General features: G+C 32.9%; 2 protein-coding genes across 3 annotated transcripts; both read left to right on the forward strand.

Annotated features, from left to right (window-relative positions):
• Positions 1–4813: 4813 nt before the first annotated feature.
• Positions 4814–7080, forward strand: LOC105347941 (prostate collagen triple helix protein-like). Its single transcript, XM_020075168.3, has 3 exons — positions 4814–4960; positions 5614–6158; positions 6968–7080. The coding sequence occupies exons 2-3, from the start codon at positions 5615–5617 to the stop codon at positions 6973–6975; spliced, it is 552 nt and encodes a 183-aa protein (XP_019930727.3). The 5' UTR covers positions 4814–4960; position 5614; the 3' UTR covers positions 6976–7080.
• Positions 7081–15604: 8524 nt separating this feature from the next.
• LOC105347942 (homeobox-like protein HDP1) lies at positions 15605–18356 on the forward strand. 2 transcript variants are annotated; one of them, XM_066085821.1, is made up of 5 exons: positions 15605–15663; positions 15878–16982; positions 17013–17983; positions 18077–18119; positions 18238–18356. In XM_066085821.1, the coding sequence occupies exons 2-4, from the start codon at positions 15878–15880 to the stop codon at positions 18077–18079; spliced, it is 2079 nt and encodes a 692-aa protein (XP_065941893.1). In that variant the 5' UTR covers positions 15605–15663; the 3' UTR covers positions 18080–18119; positions 18238–18356. The 2 variants fall into 2 exon arrangements, with proteins under 2 accessions (XP_065941893.1, XP_011455500.3); XM_011457198.4 differs by having other exon boundaries at positions 15878–17983.
• Positions 18357–19207: the final 851 nt, after the last annotated feature.

Consider the following 19207-nt stretch of genomic DNA (forward strand, 5'->3'; position numbering starts at 1 on the left):
TATATCATGTTAAGCTAAATCTTGGAGAATTATTTGCGAACATTCTAGACATTTAATGATTAAATTACTTGGTTATTTTCTAAACAAAATGAGACTGAGCACAACGTGTGTTGCGTTAAAATATTAATTATTTAATAAGTGGGAGGTCATGACTATTATTTTTGTTGATTGAAACCGCGGTTCCTTTTTGCTTTTACCTTGTAAGAGATTTAGATAATAGAAACGCCGATCTTTATAAAATAATGTGGTTTTAAGTTCTAAAAAATACGAAGAAAATCAAAAGCATCAACAACAACTTACCAATGGATGGGACAGCAATGTCCGCCGCCGTATTGCGATATATCTAGGTGTTATCTACATGTAGATTATTGGATTATTGAGTTTTTCACCCCTTTAAAATTTCATTTTAGTTATGGAAAGAAAACACCTTTAATCTAGCAATTAGTTAACACAGAACTTACTGATGTCTTACCAGCATTTGGAGATAACCAAACATTTGCTACTTATAATTATTTGCCTGAATATTTTTTTTTTTTTTTTTTTTTTTTTTTTTTTTTGATAATTTATTTGCAAGAACAAACAAAGTATACAATAACTTCAAGCACAGAATTCTAATAAGCTATCTACAAGACAGCACATTGTCTTAAATAAGATACTATGATTATTATTTTTGTCATCTAATTAAATATTGCTTATGAAAAAAATACTTTAAAGAGTATTTAGAGTTGTATAGATTCCACAGATAATGTTTCAGTGTATTACACATATATATACAATTAGCATAGATTTATAAAGCAAGTAAAAAAAATGGTGTACAAATAAGGCTAAATTAGCAATGTATAGAGATTTAAATAAATGTACAAGTAGTATCTTGCCTAACCTGGTAGACAATATTATCAATCACATAGTCTCTGGGTGTAGAGATATATAGGCAGACTCTATGTATCCATGGTATATAACAGTTTACTATATTACACTGTAGTTGTCTATATAATTATGATATAAAAATCATGGACAAAAAGAGTTTGCTGTCCTAATAAGGAGGTTCTACCTTGTTTTACAGTCCATATCCTCCCTTTTATGACAGCTCTACTGGAAGACAGGTCTCTTCTCAGTAGTTTTAGGATAATAGAATATTTTACACTATGATAATAAGACATATCACATCATCTTTGACAGATTTTCAAAAAACTTGCACTCAGCATTTGCATTTAAAAAACGTAAAACTGAGGCATAAAAACAAGTGGATTTTTTAACATGATTATATATGATACATTCAGTTTCATTCATAGAATCCAATCTACAAAGCATTTTTTGTTTATAAATTCTATAAGCTACATAAGTGATAAGTAAATTTAGAGATTTAGTTTTATCGCTTTTTTCATAGAAGAAACCAACAACAATATGTTTCCATTGTATTTTGAATGACAATAAACTACTAACAGTATTCCATATGTTTTTAACATTGTTACATTCAAAAAGCAAATGTTTGATATTTTCTATTTGTTTACAGTGTACACATTGATTTGATATATCTTTTTTCCATTTACTCACATATACATTATTACATAATATATTATTTAAAAGCTTGTAACTGAATTCAGCTACATGTTTATCTTTTATATCTTTAATCTTGCATTCATAAATATTTTTCCAACTCTTCTCATCGTATATTTCAAATTCTTTACGACTTTTCAAATTATTTGCCTGAATATTACATTTTATATGTGATAATGAATCTTTACGATTACATTTACTTTTATATAGATTTCAATGTTTCGATTGTGCGAAAGTATTGCTTTGAAACGTAAGTTAGCTGTTGACGTCATACTGCACTATCTATTATGACGTTTGATGCTATTGTTACGTCAGATAATTGTATTAGTTGTGAAGCTACTACAAGACAACAAAAGAGAGAAAGATGATCAACAGCATTCCCTTGGCTTTGCTTTCGGTTGTGCCTCTGTGTACAGGTGCACCTTTAGAGTCGAGATTAGACGAAATATTACAATGGTTGAAAGAGAGTCAACAAAGCAATCAGTTGGACACGACTTCTGAACTGGGATCCACGGAATTGCAAACAACTGCCAGTGTAACCACAGACTCTTGGATCACCACTGTTTCAGAGAATGCAACAACAACCACCATTCCAGCTGTTCAGTTCAGCGATGCCTCAATGATTTCTCTTATCTTCATCTTAATTTTTGCCGCCTTTGCTCTTTTCTGCACGATTGGATTCGTCGGTCTCAAGATTCTTCGCAGAAACAGAAAGTCGACAAAAGAGGCAGATGAGGAGGCGAGAATAGAACAGGAGCCAGACAAAGACCGCTTTTACCCATGCCACTTTGTGTTACCAGAGCTTGTTCAGGAGCGGGACAGACACCAGGGGTTCGTGACTCTGAACGACAGAGGTCAGGTCACTGATGTCAAGCACTGGACATTCGAGCAACTGGATGAGTACTTCAGAGGAAAATGTTCATTCAAAGTGGGCAAAGGAGCTCCATGAAGACGAGGAAATATTCCACGGAGAACATTTCATTTTAAAAGACTATCAGTGTGGAAAAACATTTGAAAAAACGTTTGAAATATGCCTCTGTACAGTTTTGATTTTAAACATCTACTTAACTATGATATGTTTCTATATCAATTTATTTGCTAAATATCTGTATTAAATGTAACTAATGCAGTTGATCATGTAAATGTAAATTAATATTTATTGATAATTTTTCTTGTAAATTTTTTTTTCTAATGCAAGTTTTGAAGAATGAATGAATTATATGTTAACCGATTTTTGTGTTGTTTTTATTTATAAAAGATTGTAAACATATAAAATGTGTTCCAACTCTAATAAACTCTTATTGATAAACGATAAAATATAAATGAATAACAGTTCACGTCCTTTTAATGAATTATAATGATGATTACTGGTATACAAGTACATACAATTGTTAATTTTGTATCACTTTGTTTATTAGTGAAAAACTCATAAGATGAATCAATACAGAAAAAGTCAAATGATTTAAACCACTTTATTTTATTTTAATTTTTGAAAATATTTTTCTATTTTATGATGATGTAATTTTTGACCTCAAACACTTGTTTATGTTGACGATCTTGGTGCGTATTACTGCGTAAATTTCTAGTTTCACCCAAAAGTTTCTGTCAAAATAATTTGACAAATAATTGACACAATTGATGCTATCTAACGATAATGGCTTTAAATAATCGGTGGCATGTGAAGTTGAGGGTATTCTATGTAAATATCAAATTCGTAAATAATCACGTAAATACATGTATCATTGTTGTAAAATATTATGAGGTTTGGGAAAAGGAGTAAAAATTCCCCGTATCATTTATAAAAATGATTTTTTTTTTAAAGTTATTTATAACACGTTTCCGTGTTAAACTTCAACTCACCCGAATACTTTATTTGGTGGTTCATGTGGATGTATACACTAGATATAGTTGACTTTGCAGAAAAATACATAACTCACGTTACTGTCAGGAATGAACAATCAAAAGCAGTCCACTGCAGTTTTTATTCTAAGACTTATACTAAATAAAAGATTGGTATTTTCAATCCGTTCAGTCCGTGCGCTCTATTGTTTTCAACGATTTTAGAATTATAATATGAATCGAAGCAAAAAGATGTCCAAGCAAACTGATTGGACCTGGCTTTATTAAATAGACTATCGAAAATGTTTATCGGTTTGAATGAAGGAATGCAGATTAGATGTACATTGATATTGTAGTGTATATTAAAACAATATAGTAAGATGCAAAGCATAAACAAAAGTTATATACATATACTAACTAATGGTCTGTGACAGGCCTTTTTCTTCTCTAAGTATTTCAACATTATGTTAAGAATACGCATGTCTTAAATGAACAAAATACTCATTTCAAGACAATACATAAACCAAAAGAAATTGCACATATACAAGTAAGCTAAATCCTCTTTAATAATACATTACGTCAACTCTATGCATAGTTCAAAAATATATAATGATGTAGAGCGGTACAGTTTGTATTTGTGCTCTGTGGTGCAATACGGACGCCAATTGAGGCCCATAGTGGTACGGTGGTCTGGTACCTCTACCTTAATGTACCTGTAGACGCCCAATTAACTGTAGCTTTTGTAGTGTTAGACTTTGACCCTAGGTGCATCCTACACTTGATTGCGGTTGCCGGTTGCACCATTAGAGTGATGATTACAAAATAAAGTCATTTAAGACATACACCAATGAAAATTGAATTCTGCAATATCACGATAGCTAAAAATAGCCCAAGAAAATTCAACATATACAAATTATAGAAATAATATAATTAATAAATAAAACGAGATAAAAGTTTACCAATTTATCGAATAATAGTGAAAATCCAAATCGTACAATGTAACAATGCACCTAAACAATCTCCCTTAGAATAGGTTGTTATTAAGAGCAATGAAACGATGTTTGAAGCCTATAGGCGTTAGCTGGCAACGGAAAAAAATTAAATTAAAAAGTGCATGTACCTACATAATCTTTTTCTTTTGCATAGAATGACTAACATGATGAGCAAAATTAAGCCAGGTGTAAACATGGGTTTTCCGGTAGATTATAGAATTTTCCGCTTTGGGTTCAGCGAACATGTCGGATCCCTTAGTTTTGGAAAAAAATAAAGAATTTATATTTAGTTATCTTTTCCCCTTAACATGTCAGGTCGGTGTTCAAATCTTAGAACATGCATGTTTTTCTAACACCTTGGAATGACTCTGTATTTATTTTGAATTTATTTGTTCATATAACTTTGTGTTCTTGCACATTTGTTGTAATGTTTAACGCATTAAGCGATGTTTTTTCTCAGAATAAGGGACAAACGGTCACTTGTGTCGAAAACACGAGATCACGTTCCATTTACTATAAAAGACACCGAGGACTATCGAATGCCACTCAGCTCTTTGCAGTGACTGCTTAAGGTAAGAAGAGGTAATATTGAAATTGTAAAAGCAAAGAAAATTTTTAAGATATTTCATTCGTTAAATGCAGTACCATCCACCTTAAAAATCTTACAATTCTTACGACAACAGTATCAATATTAGAAAAAAATTCATAATTTCAACGTCGGTTTTTTAATATCCAAACGATATGTGAAGGATAGATTGAAATATTTAAGGAATACTGAAATTTGTATTAAGACTTTTTTGATGTAAAATAATGAATATTGTTACATGTATATAAAAACTGAAGAAAACAATCATTGCCTAATCAAATCTGACTTAGAGTAATTAAAGTTCTTTGTGGGGTTTTTTTAATTAAAAGTAAAATGGTGTTCATTTTTACAAATTATAGAATAATTTGAGGGCAAGAACCGTGGGAGACAGAGCTTTTTAATATGTTATGATTATTTTCTTGTTTACTAAAATGGTTAAATTATGTACTGCACAGATTTTCAAAGAAGGATTAATTTTGATCGTATATAATGATTGTACTGGTTAGGTACATTTTTTCCTTTATCTATCACCGATCTCATATGTACTTTATATTAAAAAAAAATTTTTTCAACATGAATGAATGAGAAATTATAACTGTTTTTGAAGTATTCATGAGTAGATTTTTCTCAATTTTTAAGGATGGCTAACTTTTCTGCTGTTGTCTGTTTGGTCGCCATGGTTGTTGGTGCCAACGCATTTGGATATGTTCCAATTAATGTCGGAAAATACGTCAACGGCGGAAACAATGGGGGAAACAATGGCGGAAATAATGGCGGAAACAATGGCGGCGGGTGCATGCCGGGTATGAATGGATGTAGCAACATGAACACCAATGGGAACAACGTGAACAGGATGGCAATGATGATCAACATGATGAACATGATGAAAAATAGTAACATGATGCCAAATCCTGGACCCACTTATCCGATGCCAAACCCAGGACCCACTTACCCTATGCCAAACCCAGGACCCACTTACCCTATGCCAAATCCAGGGCCAACCTACCCTATGCCAAATCCAGGACCAACCTACCCTATGCCAAATCCAGGACCTACTTATCCAATGCCAAACCCAGGACCTACTTATCCTATGCCAAACCCTGGACCTACTTATCCTATGCCAAACCCTGGGCCTACTTATCCTATGCCCATGAAGCCAATGATGCCTGATTATCCAATGCCAAGTTAGTATTGAGTTAACAAAGAAAACATACTTCTTTTACATCATTATTATATTTAGCATTTCTTTAGCCAATAATTCTTAAGAATAAAGGAAAGCGTTTCTTTGTTTCTTCATGACGTAGATGCCTAGAACAGTATCCAATTCATGTTTTATATAATACTATTGAATTTTTATCAAAAATGCATACTTTTGTAACCCCCCCCCCTTTTTTTTTACATTTTATAAGAACTCTTTCATTAAGTATTTCGTATCATTGCTACGACTGTTCGGTTTCTTCTTTGTTAATTGCAGACCGTGTAATACATGGATCCATACCTTTATTTCTGATACAATATTGAAAATATCTATGCCCTATCTATATAAAGCGCAATCTTACTGCAATCATTTGACTTCCTATTACCCTCCTAAACTCGATTTCAATATATATTTCAAATTAACGCAAAATTCAGTTCAAGAAAAAGAAAATCAACACGAATTACTCAATCATGTTTATGAACGACGATTTGACATAAATGCATTAGATTAAACAAACACATGATTAAAACGTCCATATTAATCCATCTGCTTCAAGTTAGCGTTTGGTTCTGATGTGTCAAAAACGGAGACACGTTTAGTTATTTCATTGGTTAAAGTGAAGTTACGCAATTTCTATCAGGAAATCTTCCCATACTAATCTATCGCTTGCTATCGATTCATTTTTGTTACATGGCTCCCCTTCAAATAGGTCAATATAATCATTACACCGTTATTTAGATGTAATATTAGTACATGTATCTGAAATGAAAACTGAATGATATTTTTTTTTTACAGTGTACTGATGCATCGGGTGACCAAAGAAGTACTGCTTTTAAAGAGATGAATGCCAAAACATTATGTAGTATATGTTTTATACATGTGGTGTGAATAATAAAAATAAATCTGTATTTTGACATTTTTATTTTTTATTAAAGAAAACCTTAAAGATCAATATCAAATTGGGTACATATGCTACCATCTCATCCCTGTACACATTTCATAATCCTTAAAGCAATTTATTGTGCTTAAGGTGGCTCGATGGTCGTGGTTATTTCTATAGACTGTATTTATCTCCTTAAGATGAAGAGCTCTATACAAAATACATGGGAAAATTCTCAACCAGAGGTTAAATATATCATATTTTCTTTCCTAAACAATAGTTTAAAGCTAAACAATTAATATCTCAAAATTTTCGGTAGATCGGATATAAAATGCATGGATTATTTATCTACTAAATAATAGTTCACAGCTAAACAATTAATACCTTGAAATTTGAGGTAGATCTAATGGTTGATTTGTTAATCCAGTCTTCTTAAAATAACTTCATGTAATTTATTAAATAATAGTTTATAGTTAAACAATTAATATCTAAAAATTGTAGGTAGATCTAATGGTTAATTTGTTAATCCTGCCTTTTTAAAACAACTTCATGTAATGCCTGAAAAAAGTATAATAAAGGGATCTGTAGTGAACAACATAACATAAAATACATATGTATGTTGCTACCCAAGCTTATTTGAGGCAGGTTAGAAGGAGGAGGGTTTTAAAAATGAACAACAACAAATTATTTATTTCATTCAATATAAATGATGCTAGCGTAAATATTAGGATACTTGCCCGCGCTTTGTAAGATTTAATTAAGTTAAAAGGGTATACGTGTTGATTGTTAATTAATGCAAATCAAGAAATGGTTGAATAGAAACTGTAAAGCAGTAGTAACTAGAAAAGCCGATGTACTGACTGGCTAACAGAAACTATCGATGTGTCGACCTGTTTTATTTTGAACTCTTTCGCCCTCATTGGTTTTTTTTTTTTGGACAAATCTAAACCAGGCTGAAGCTAGCAGCCACTAACAGCAGCCACTAAACCCGTAGAAGCTAGCAGCCAATAAGGAAATTCATCAAAGTACTGAGAGTACTCGAACAGAAAATTATATTTTACATAATTATCGACATATTTTAATTAATATCAAAATAATTAATGCTCAATAATTTGTACGACATTGACGACTTCCGAAGCAGAAAAGCTCGCCTGGATAAGAGTTAAAAATGCGTCTTTGTTGGATAGAAATGAAATACGTCTATAGGGGTCATAAGTTATGAAAATAATGTTATCTTAAGTGTAGTCTTACTGACACAAATAGAAAAAACTATATGCATCGTATAAAGTGATATGCAAACGTATTATGATATAAAAGACATGATAAATTAAAGTAAATTAGAGGCATAAAACGATACAAATACAATGAATGCCCCAAACCAAAGTTCGGGTGAGCTAACTGAACCCTTGTTGGGGTCATAGGTGCCCTCTAACACTTATTATGAATACCTCCTGAGGCCCTCTACCTAATGCTAGTGTTTCCGAGTTCTTGTGGTCAATCTCAAGTGAGATATAAACCCCTGAAATGAGCCAGAATCCCTGGGAGCCACTTGGTGGCACCCCTACAGCCCAAATTTGAGACCGGGAAATAATAGCCCCATAGGTCCTCTACACTGCCATGGTATCCGTTTGACGCACACTTCAAAGATAAAAGAGATAATGACCCGCCTTTCACCCCTATATCATTTTGAAATGCTAAAATATGACAAAGTTCGGGTAAGCTAAAACGACCCATTTCAATTTCATTGCTGTATTTTTCGAAGGTTCACGTCAAAACATGGCCGAGACAAAATAATCCCAATTTCACCTGATGATTTACGGGGTTTTTTTGACTGCGACATATGACAATTTTTTTATGAGAATAAAATCACAATGCTTTGTTTTCTATTGTCTCATATTCGTAATAATACGATGTCTTTTTAATTTTCGATTGATGTTGTTTCGGGGGTAGTGAAAAGGCCAGAGGATAAATTTTAAAACACGCACATGTTCAGCTTCGATGTATAAAATTATCTTGCCACACTGGATTGGCTTGGGTTTTTTATTGTATTTGTATCATTTTATGCCTTTTAATTTACTTTAATTTATCATGTCCTTTATATCATAATACGTTTGCATATCACTTTATACGATGCATATAATTTTTCTATTTGTATCAATAAGACTACAATTAGGATAACATTATTTTCATAACTTATGACCCCTATAGACGTATTTCATTTCTATCCAACAAAGACGCATTTTTAACTCTTATCCAGGCGAGCTTTACTGCTTCGGAAGTCGTCAATGCTCGTACAAATTATTAAGCATTAATCATTTTGATATTAATTAAAATATGATTAAGTAAAATATTATTTTCTGTTCGAGTACTCTCAGTACTTTGATGAATTTCCTTATTGGCTGCTAGCTTCTACGGGCTTAGTGGCTGCTGTTAGTTGCTGCTAGCTTCAGCCTGGTCAAATCTAACATGTATAAAGGGTCTGATTCAAATAAAAGTTATATAACACGTTACCTGATTAGTTTAGACAATCACGTGTCATGGCTATAAAACTTCACGCTTCCCTGTCTTCATATTTGTTCATCATATCCAACCCCTTTGGAAGCCACGTGAATTTCCATTCCATGCTTATGAAAAGTCCCAAGGATAAGTATACGATGTTATCAAATGATCAGTTCAAAATTTTATAAACATTTTAAATTGATATGCTAGTATATCAGAAAACTAATTAATTTGAATTATTGGAAAATGAGAAAATAACGTTAAAAAAAACAACGGTAAACATTCACGACGTTTTTTTTTAAGAATAGTCGAAATACAATTAGAACCCGATGTATGATATAAACAGTACTGCAGTAATTATCACATCGTTCGGCAAAATAATCAAATTATCGCATGAACGTTAGGAAAATATGAAGATTTATACCCCCAGAAAAATCATATTGCCCTCGGGCGTAGTCCTCGGGAAATATGATTTTTCCCTGGTGAAATAGATCTTCCTATCTCCCTCACCATCATAGTAAATGTATAAAGTGATAAGCATTTTGAACAAATACACGTATTTCTGGATAATAATCGGAATGGGGAAAATGAATAAAAACAACACAAAGGTACTTGGAAAAGAATTTTAATATGAAGCTCAAGTCACCCCTCTTTGTACTTTGATAACAAGGGCAAAGAAAACAATTTGAATAATGATATTTCACATATCCGATATCAACCATTTTGTGATTACAGGCCTATATAATGTAATCTACCAATGAAAAGGTTCAAGATGATTGAATTTTTGGTCACAACTGCAAAACTGCGCGTCTCTAAAAAAGAGATAACATATCTTCAGTATTTAATACTCAGTAGTGTGAGAAAACACTTTACAATGGTGATCAAATGCCGGAAGTTAGGCATGTTTCCGCTGTGGAGGAACTGCAAGTCTGTCTTGTTGACATCTTCAAAAAATGTTCGACAACACTTTAACCTAAAAATAAGAGAACTTATTCAGGTGTATGTTGTTTCGCAATATAGGGGATTTAGAAAACATTAATTAAAAATAATCAAACAAAATATTAAGTAAGTAGGGTCAATGTATGCAGAAGTTATCTTTTACTATTGAAAATGGTAAACTTCAATTCTTTTGTTAAATATTTGAAAATTGCTGTACAACACGTGAGCATTAGTCAGTGACACAAGCTGGTAAAATTGATAGTGTTGAGGTTCTGTTTAGGTCCACTCAAAATCCTCTATAAAAAAGAAAATGAAAACGTGTACATATTAATTAGGCTAAAACGACTGTTGTCATCAAGGGAAAAAGAACCCGAATCACAAGTAACTGAATTGCGTTACTTTTTATTTCGTACATTACGTTATTTGAATCAATGTTATTGCACCCATAATCTACAATTATGTTCAATTATATTGTTATACTTAGGAAATAAAGAATCAGTCAAGATTTAGAATAAATGAAAACTTGCTTATGGTATGGAAAATGTAAATTGTATAATTAAAACCTTAAGAATAAATTGGAAAATAACCCAATAAAATATGCAGAATTTTGCATTCAATATCTTAATAATAATTTACATACGTTTGCCATTTAAAGAACTATTCATTCAAATGAAACTATCAATCAATGAAACGAAATGGCGATTCATGCGGTATTTGAGAGTTGCGACATTGCAGAAAAAATACATAACCTGTGTTAGCGGGTAATGTAAGAATCATCAAAGAAAGCATTCCATTGTTTATATTTACACCTTTCTTTTAATAAATTAATAAATTGATTGTAAAAAGTAAGTGAAATTTCCTAAATTACTGTTAGCTAAAGAAACAGTCGGTCTCTTATGGGAATTTGAGTCTGTCATAATCAAGATTATTTCGTGCAGTCCTTGATTTTTCTTTGGTCGCTGTAGGATTCGACCAATCGATAAACGGGACGTGTAGACTTCAGTCCTGTCAGTTTCTACAGAGCTACGAATTACAATAAGTTTCCGTTAGAAACAGAGGGGACTACACTCGGTAGATGTAAATATTATTATAAATTTTCTACCAAATATACATATTCATTCATGGTGAATATCTGTCAGCCTTAACCCATGTCGACAGTGTTTATACTACATGTCCGCTTAAAACTTAAATGCGTTGAAATATTCGTCAAGTTCAATTTCAAATATTAAGGTAGCTCGCGGGTTTACCTGCTTGTGAGAAAACCTACCTTGAAAATTTGTCCACGTGATCCATAGAGTTTATGGTTTTATTTCTAAAATTTATTTAAGATTCGTCTGCGCGGTAATAATGTTATCGTGTTTCAAATACAGTGTCATTGATAAAATCAAGCAACGCCATTTTAATGAAATATATAGTAAAATGCACATTTTAACCGAGAACCGCATTACAAAACTATGCTCCAAACTTTTAAACGATTCAGACGAAATTTATCATACTCAACACAAAAACAGAGGAGATAATTATGAATCAATTCATAAAAAAATATCAGTATGTGTTCTCGGCCAATTTTGGGCAAAACAACTTTAAAGATTTAAAAGATTTCTCAAAACCTTATATTTTCATTACGACGTTAGCCTGACGTCATCATTTCCTTACTTCTTAGAACACCAAAATTGAAATGCATTTATTGACCAGACTATAGCTGTTTAACACATTTTAGAACATGTTAATGCTTATTAGACATTATTGTGAATGTTATTTAAAAATGCAATTAATGTAAGGCTGTAAAGATACAGAAAATTGCTATTTTTGTTTTTATGAAACTCTGAGTCAATCAATGCAAAAATAAAATGTCAGGCAACTACTGACATTATAAGTAAGTAATCGAATAAAACAGTTATCTCAAGCCAAAAGAAATTAAAGAATTTAATCGGTAGTACAGATTACGGAAGTTATAATTGTAAAAAAAAAAAAAAGCGCAAAGTTAATTCATACATTCTATTTAAAAAAACATGACTTTAAATGGAAGAGTTCTAACGCACACTCGTTCTTTATCTTTATAGAGCAAAATGTGACAATGTATGTGACATCTTTAAATTTTCAGCACTTGATATTATAAATCTTTATATAAACAGTCATAAACCGCATATAAACTTTTCAAAATATTTTCTTTTATACTTCTAAATATCTCATTTGTCATTTTAAAATAAAATTATGAGTTTACTATGACGGTCAACTCTTTACGTCGATTCCTATTGTGACGTCAGCAAACCCGCGAGCTACGTTAAAATTCATGGAACTCGTGTACAGAGCAATTTTAGAGTTTAAAGATTTTGTCGACAGGACGTGAATTCCAACCACGACCACAAGAAGTCTAAAACGGAAACCTACCGTGTTCGATAAACACGCACAGACAGAACCTAACCAAACAGGGATGCTTGAAACCCAAACCTCTCTACAAACAATATGTCAGAGAGAGAGAGAGAGAGAGAGAGAGAGAGAGAGAGAGAGAGAGAGAGAGAGAGAGAGAGAGAGAGAGAGAGAGAGAGAGAGCCTTTATGAAAGCAATATACCGCGATTTCACTCATATCTGTCGGCATCAAATTTCGCGGTTTTAAAGAAAATCAGTTTCAAAGATACGTAAATGAGCATCCCAAATGATCTTAATCAAAATACAATATGCATCATAAATTGCACTTTAACCTATCAAGTTATTAGGATTGACTCGTCAACAAGATCAACGAAAATAGCTTTTTAAAAATAAGGATACCACAGTAATTTATTCGATATCGATGTAGTGACTTCCAACAAATTTTTATGTGCAAAAATTTCTTACATGTGGGAATGTTAAAGTTCTTATATTGCAGTTCTACAGCAGAGGAACTTCATATATAAAAACCTTAAAAAAGACGTAAATTCATGACGCGGCAATGTCACGTATATATCATGCTATATTTACATTATCCAGTGTCTTTGTCTGTGATAACACTACGTATCGATTTTGTACTATATAACCCATAATACAAATGACGCCAAATTGAGGCGCCGGCGGGGTTTGCTTATTTATATTTAAAGATTTAATCGTACGATGGCCTAAAATTATATAAATATAAGTAATAAGGAATCATTCTTTGAATATTATGAGGTGATAATTTCGGTCGGGGCGTGATCAAATCTATCATAAAGCCCTTCGGGCTTTATTGGATTTGATTCACGCCCCGACCAAAATTATCACCTCATAATACTCAAAGAATGATTCCTTATATAAACATCAATGCCTTGTTAAGCAAAATTGAATCAAAATTTTACTTCAAATTAGAATATTGATATGGAAAAATTTGATGTATCATTTTATACAATACAGCGCCAGTGTGAAACGCGGTGTGACATTATACTTCTGTGTGACATTACTTTTGGATCAACCCTTGTACAAACGTAAACGGTGAACGTGTAAAATAAACTTATACTTAAACAATACATTTCTTATTCCGTGACATTAACAACAGTTGGCTGTACGGACCAACACCATACTTCTACCTTACTTTCTGATCTTTGATGCGGTGTGGATTTTTTCTCACTCAATAACTCAATAACCGCAAATTTCTTTCTTTTTTAAAGGTAACATGCATTGCAAAGAAAAACTCTGATGCAATTATCAGAGAAATGAAAGAATTAAAGAGAATGATTACTAAAAAAGTAAATGTTCAAGGGTAGATTTTATATGCAACATGATCATGAAATACTTGTTATGCAATATATATAAGCTTACTATAGAGCAATGGATTTGTGGAAATGTCTGGAATTATATGGATATATTTACATTATCCAGTGTCTTTGTCTGTGATAACACTACGTATCGATTTTGTACTATATAACCTATAATACAAATGACGCCAAATTGAGGCGCCGGCGGGGTTTGCTTATTTATATTTAAAGATTTAATCGTACGATGGCCTAAAATTATATAAATATAAGTAATAAGGAATCATTCTTTGAATATTATGAGGTGATAATTTCGGTCGGGGCGTGATCAAATCTATCATAAAGCCCTTCGGGCTTTATTGGATTTGATACGCCCCGACCAAAATTATCACCTCATAATACTCAAAGAATGATTCCTTATTCCTTATATTTAGCATGTAAAATAACGTTGAGAAGACTTAGAGAGCAATATATTTTCTTTATCGCCTGACTCTCAAGTTCATCTGTGGATATCAAAGTCTACAGATTATTCAGAATTCCATTTAAAATGGGTTTAAAATTCAAAATAGATAAAACAAATGTTTAACTTACATTATTACTATAAGTACTAGGTTTATTCTAATCATTTACATACATATGAATAAAAGCACAATCATTTACATATAAAATTATATAAATACTTCTCAGGCTTTATCAAATATTGTTTTAAAAGAAGTTTACCTGCATCTTATTGCAATGAACATGAACTAACAAAGTTCTTGTCCAAAGTAGAAGGCGTCGTCGGTGACCCACGGGTGATTCACATCGATTCTCTCCATCATGAACTTGTAGACTCAAAACCATGGTTTGCGACGGTGAGTTGTAAATAGTATACTTGGTGCCATAGTAAAGTAACTCTCAAACACAACTTTTTAGTTTAAAAGTGTTGCAGTTTTCCACAAATTATCAACATTCCTCGTTTAATTTTTGATGCTGAATTAAATCAAACAATCATTTACTTACCTTAGGAATGCAATATAATCTTACAAAGCTAAGATTCTATTCAGAACATCCATGGTATACAGTAGTTCTTTCATTTTATAAAAGCCAATCCTTATTTTATCCTTAAAGTACAAAGTATGAAAACCGAATGGCATGCATTTTCAAGACAAGTGACTATATTCTATATTTCAGATAGACTTTGTACCTCAATGCCTTGTAAGCATTCCATTATGTAATCATAGTAATAGTAAAACCAAATTGGAACAGAAATTTAACTTCCGAAATCTAAACCGTTTGATGTTGACTCGCTAACCAATGTGTAAAACAAGAGAAAACCTGACATTTGTCGCACGTTATGCACTAATGTCTCATATTTCCGGTTGTCTAGAGCACGCAGGGTTCGCTATAAAAGCCCCTGTGCAATTGGTCAATTCGTCACTGAACCATCGAGCTTCCATCAGTACAACATCGAACCCGACTCAACTTCAAGGTAAGAGAATGTTATCAAGTTACAGAGAGAAAAAATCTTTTAAAAAAATAGAAAACAATTGCAAAAAATACCAGACTGACTGCATATTCTGATTTTTTATACAGTAATTTTACTCACTTAATTCAATAACCGTAAAAACCTTATATATTTTGTGTTTCAGATGTTTTAAATATAGCATGCATTGCAAATGTAACACTTTTTTTTTAAATTACAGATGACTTTCTCGTATCTGGTCTGTTTGGCTCTTATTGTTTCTGCAAATGCAGCCGCTTACGGAAAGCGTCCATCTCCAAATATGGGTAATTCGATGGAACCAATGATGGACATGGGAATCGCAGGAAACGAAATGAACACCGCAATTGCCATGAACGTCGGTAATAACATGAACGCCGCAAATGCCATGAATGCCGCAAATGCTATGAACGCTGGGAATAACATGAACGCCGTTAATGCCATGAACGCCGGCATTAACATGAACGCCGCTAATGCCATGAACGCCGTAAATGCCATGAATGCCGCAAATGCTATGAACGCTGGGAATAACATGAACGCCGTTAATGCCATGAACGCCGGCATTAACATGAACGCCGCTAATGCCATGAACGCCGTAAATGCCATGAACGCCGGTAATAACATGAACACCGGAAATAACATGAACATGCCAATGAACGATGTATATCCTACTTATAACGGCAACAATGGTATGAACAATGCAATGAACACTGGTAATGCAATAAACGCCGTTAATGCCATGAACACAGGTAACAACATGAACGCCGCTAATGCCATGAACGCCGGTAATAACATGAACGCCGCTAATGCAATGAACGCCGTCAATATGATGAACGCAGTTAATGCCATGAACGCCGGTAATAACATGAACGCTGCAAATGCCATGAACGCCGGTAATAACATGAACGCCGTCAACATGATGAACGCAGTTAATGCGATGAACGCCGGTAATAACATGAACGCTGCAAATGCCATGAACGCCGGTAATAACATGAACGCCGCTAATGTTATGAACATGCCAATGAACGATGTTTATCCTACTACGAACGCAAATAATGGTATGAACAATGCAATGAACTCTGGAAATGCCATGAACACCGGTAATAACATGAATGCCGCTAATGCAATGAATGCCGTCAATGTCATGAACGCCGTTAATGCCATGAACGCCGGTAATAACATGAATGCCGCAAATGCCATGAACACCGGTAATAACATGAACACTGCTAATATGATTAACATGCCAATGAACGATGTTTATCCTGCTGTAAACGGCAACAATGGTATGAACAATGCAATGAACGCTGGTAATGCAATGAATGCAGCAATGAACGCAGTTAATGCCATGAACGCTGCCAATGTCATGAACACCGGTAATAACATGAACGTCGCTAATGCCATGAACGTTGGTAATAACATGAACACTGCTAATGTGATGAACATGCCAATGAACGATGTTTATCCTGCTGTAAACGGCAACAATGGTATGAACAATGCAATGAACACCGGAAATGTCAATAACGCCGGAAATAACATGAACGCCGCTAATGCCATGAACATGCCAATGAATGCTGCCAATAATGTAAATGTTTTAATGAACGCCGTCAATGCAATGAACAACGGTAATGGTATGAACATGCCAATGAACGTCCCAATGAACAACGCTAATGCAATGGACATGATGGTCATGGAAATGGTCAATGGAATAAACATGAACTCCAATAACATGGTAAACAATGCCAATGCTATGGGAAATAACAAGGGAACTGAAATGGTTCCAATTAATATGCCAATTGATTTGCCCTATCCCGAACCAGAGGTGATGGTGCCCAACAACAACAACAACAACAACGAAGCAATTAACGCCCCAATAAATATGGCTAATAATATGCCAAACAACGGTAACAACATGAACGTTGCTAATGCCATGAACATGATGAACGCTGTTCCCATGAACAACAACGCCAACAACGCTAACGCCATGAACATGGCTAATGTTATGGAGATGATGAACGCTGTTCCCATGAACAACAAAGCCAACAACGCTAACGCCATGAACATGGCTAATGTTATGGAGATGATGAACGCTGCCCCCACGAACAATAACGCCAACAACGCTAACGCCATGAACATGGCTAATGTTATGGAGATGATGAACGCTGCACCCATGAACAACAACGCCAACAACGCTAACGCCATGAACATGGCTAATGTGATGAACATGATGAACGCTGCCCCTATGAACAGCAACGCCAACAACGCTAACACCATGAACAAGGGCAATAATGTCATGATGCCGAAAAAATATGTAAGTGTTCCTTACATTCACACATTTAATGATATAAAGCTTTATTTTTGTTTACAGTTTCACCAATATAGACAATCCAATTTTTTCTTTCAGTAAAACGGTTACCTAAAACAGATCAGGAAACGATTTTGTACCAGTACGTAAACAAACTTTTTATTGTGTACAACAGATTTGATAAATTTCTTTTAAACAGCAAATCCTTATGCTTTACAAAAATCAATTTTCTAACTATGATTTTCTATAAAATTTTGTAGGACAGAAGGTGTTTATTTTCCTCCTTCGTTTTCCATGTGGAGCTGTGTGAAAATCGTCAACGATTCAGGACCTGTAACATAGAAATGAAAATAAAATTCAAATCATAATTTATTCTTTCGTCTTAGTTTATAAAATAAAATGTGTTCATAGTAATTCACATACCTAGTATGTAGCATACTTGTAACTTTTATGAAAAAAAAAAAAAAAAAAAAAAAAAAAAAAATATATATATATATATATATATATATATATATATATATATATATATATATATATATATATATATATATATATATATATATATATATATATATATATAGTATAAATCCACACACGTAGTATTATATGAAAAAAAATCACAACACCGAAATAAACTCAACTAGTTTCATTTTAAATCAAATTAAATTTAAATATATATATACACATAAGCAAGTCGAATGAAAATTCGCACTTTTAATTTTGCATCTCAAGTATATAAAATTATAGTGTTGTTTTTCCTTAGTTAACCTTAATTTCTAATATTAAGGATGTTTTACAGTAATTCTACACAGGTTTTTTAAAAGGTTTTAATCCACATAATCCTGAAGATTATACAATTATACTGCTCATTTTTTCAAAGCATAACATCTGACCTATTCTGATAAAGTAAAATCAAACTACGACTTATATAAATTTTCATATTTAAAGATATACAACAATTGCATGAAATAATTCAAAAATAAAATCGTGAAGCTAAAGCATGACCTTAGGCTTTCCAATTCCTTAATGTCTTCAGCATGAATCCAATACCGTCCGATAAATGCTGAAAAGTCCGCCTTATTTAATAAAAAAATACAAATCATATTAGATATGACGGCAAAGCCTTGAGCAAAAATAAACATGGTAAGCTACTTTGCGAGGCGGTAACCATTTCACTCTTTCCTTTTCCTTTCAACCTCTTTTCCTTTCCTTTGCCTTGGTCTTAAAACC

This window comes from Magallana gigas, chromosome 5 (assembly GCF_963853765.1).
Source record: "Magallana gigas chromosome 5, xbMagGiga1.1, whole genome shotgun sequence".
In the NCBI taxonomy this organism is placed as follows: domain Eukaryota; kingdom Metazoa; phylum Mollusca; class Bivalvia; order Ostreida; family Ostreidae; genus Magallana; species Magallana gigas.

Bases quoted from the DNA above. Each gene is read 5' to 3' on its own strand.
- LOC105347942 (XM_011457198.4), top strand. From the start codon at position 15,878: ATGACTTTCTCGTATCTGGTCTGTTTGGCTCTTATTGTTTCTGCAAAT.
- LOC105347941 (XM_020075168.3), top strand. From the start codon at position 5,615: ATGGCTAACTTTTCTGCTGTTGTCTGTTTGGTCGCCATGGTTGTTGGT.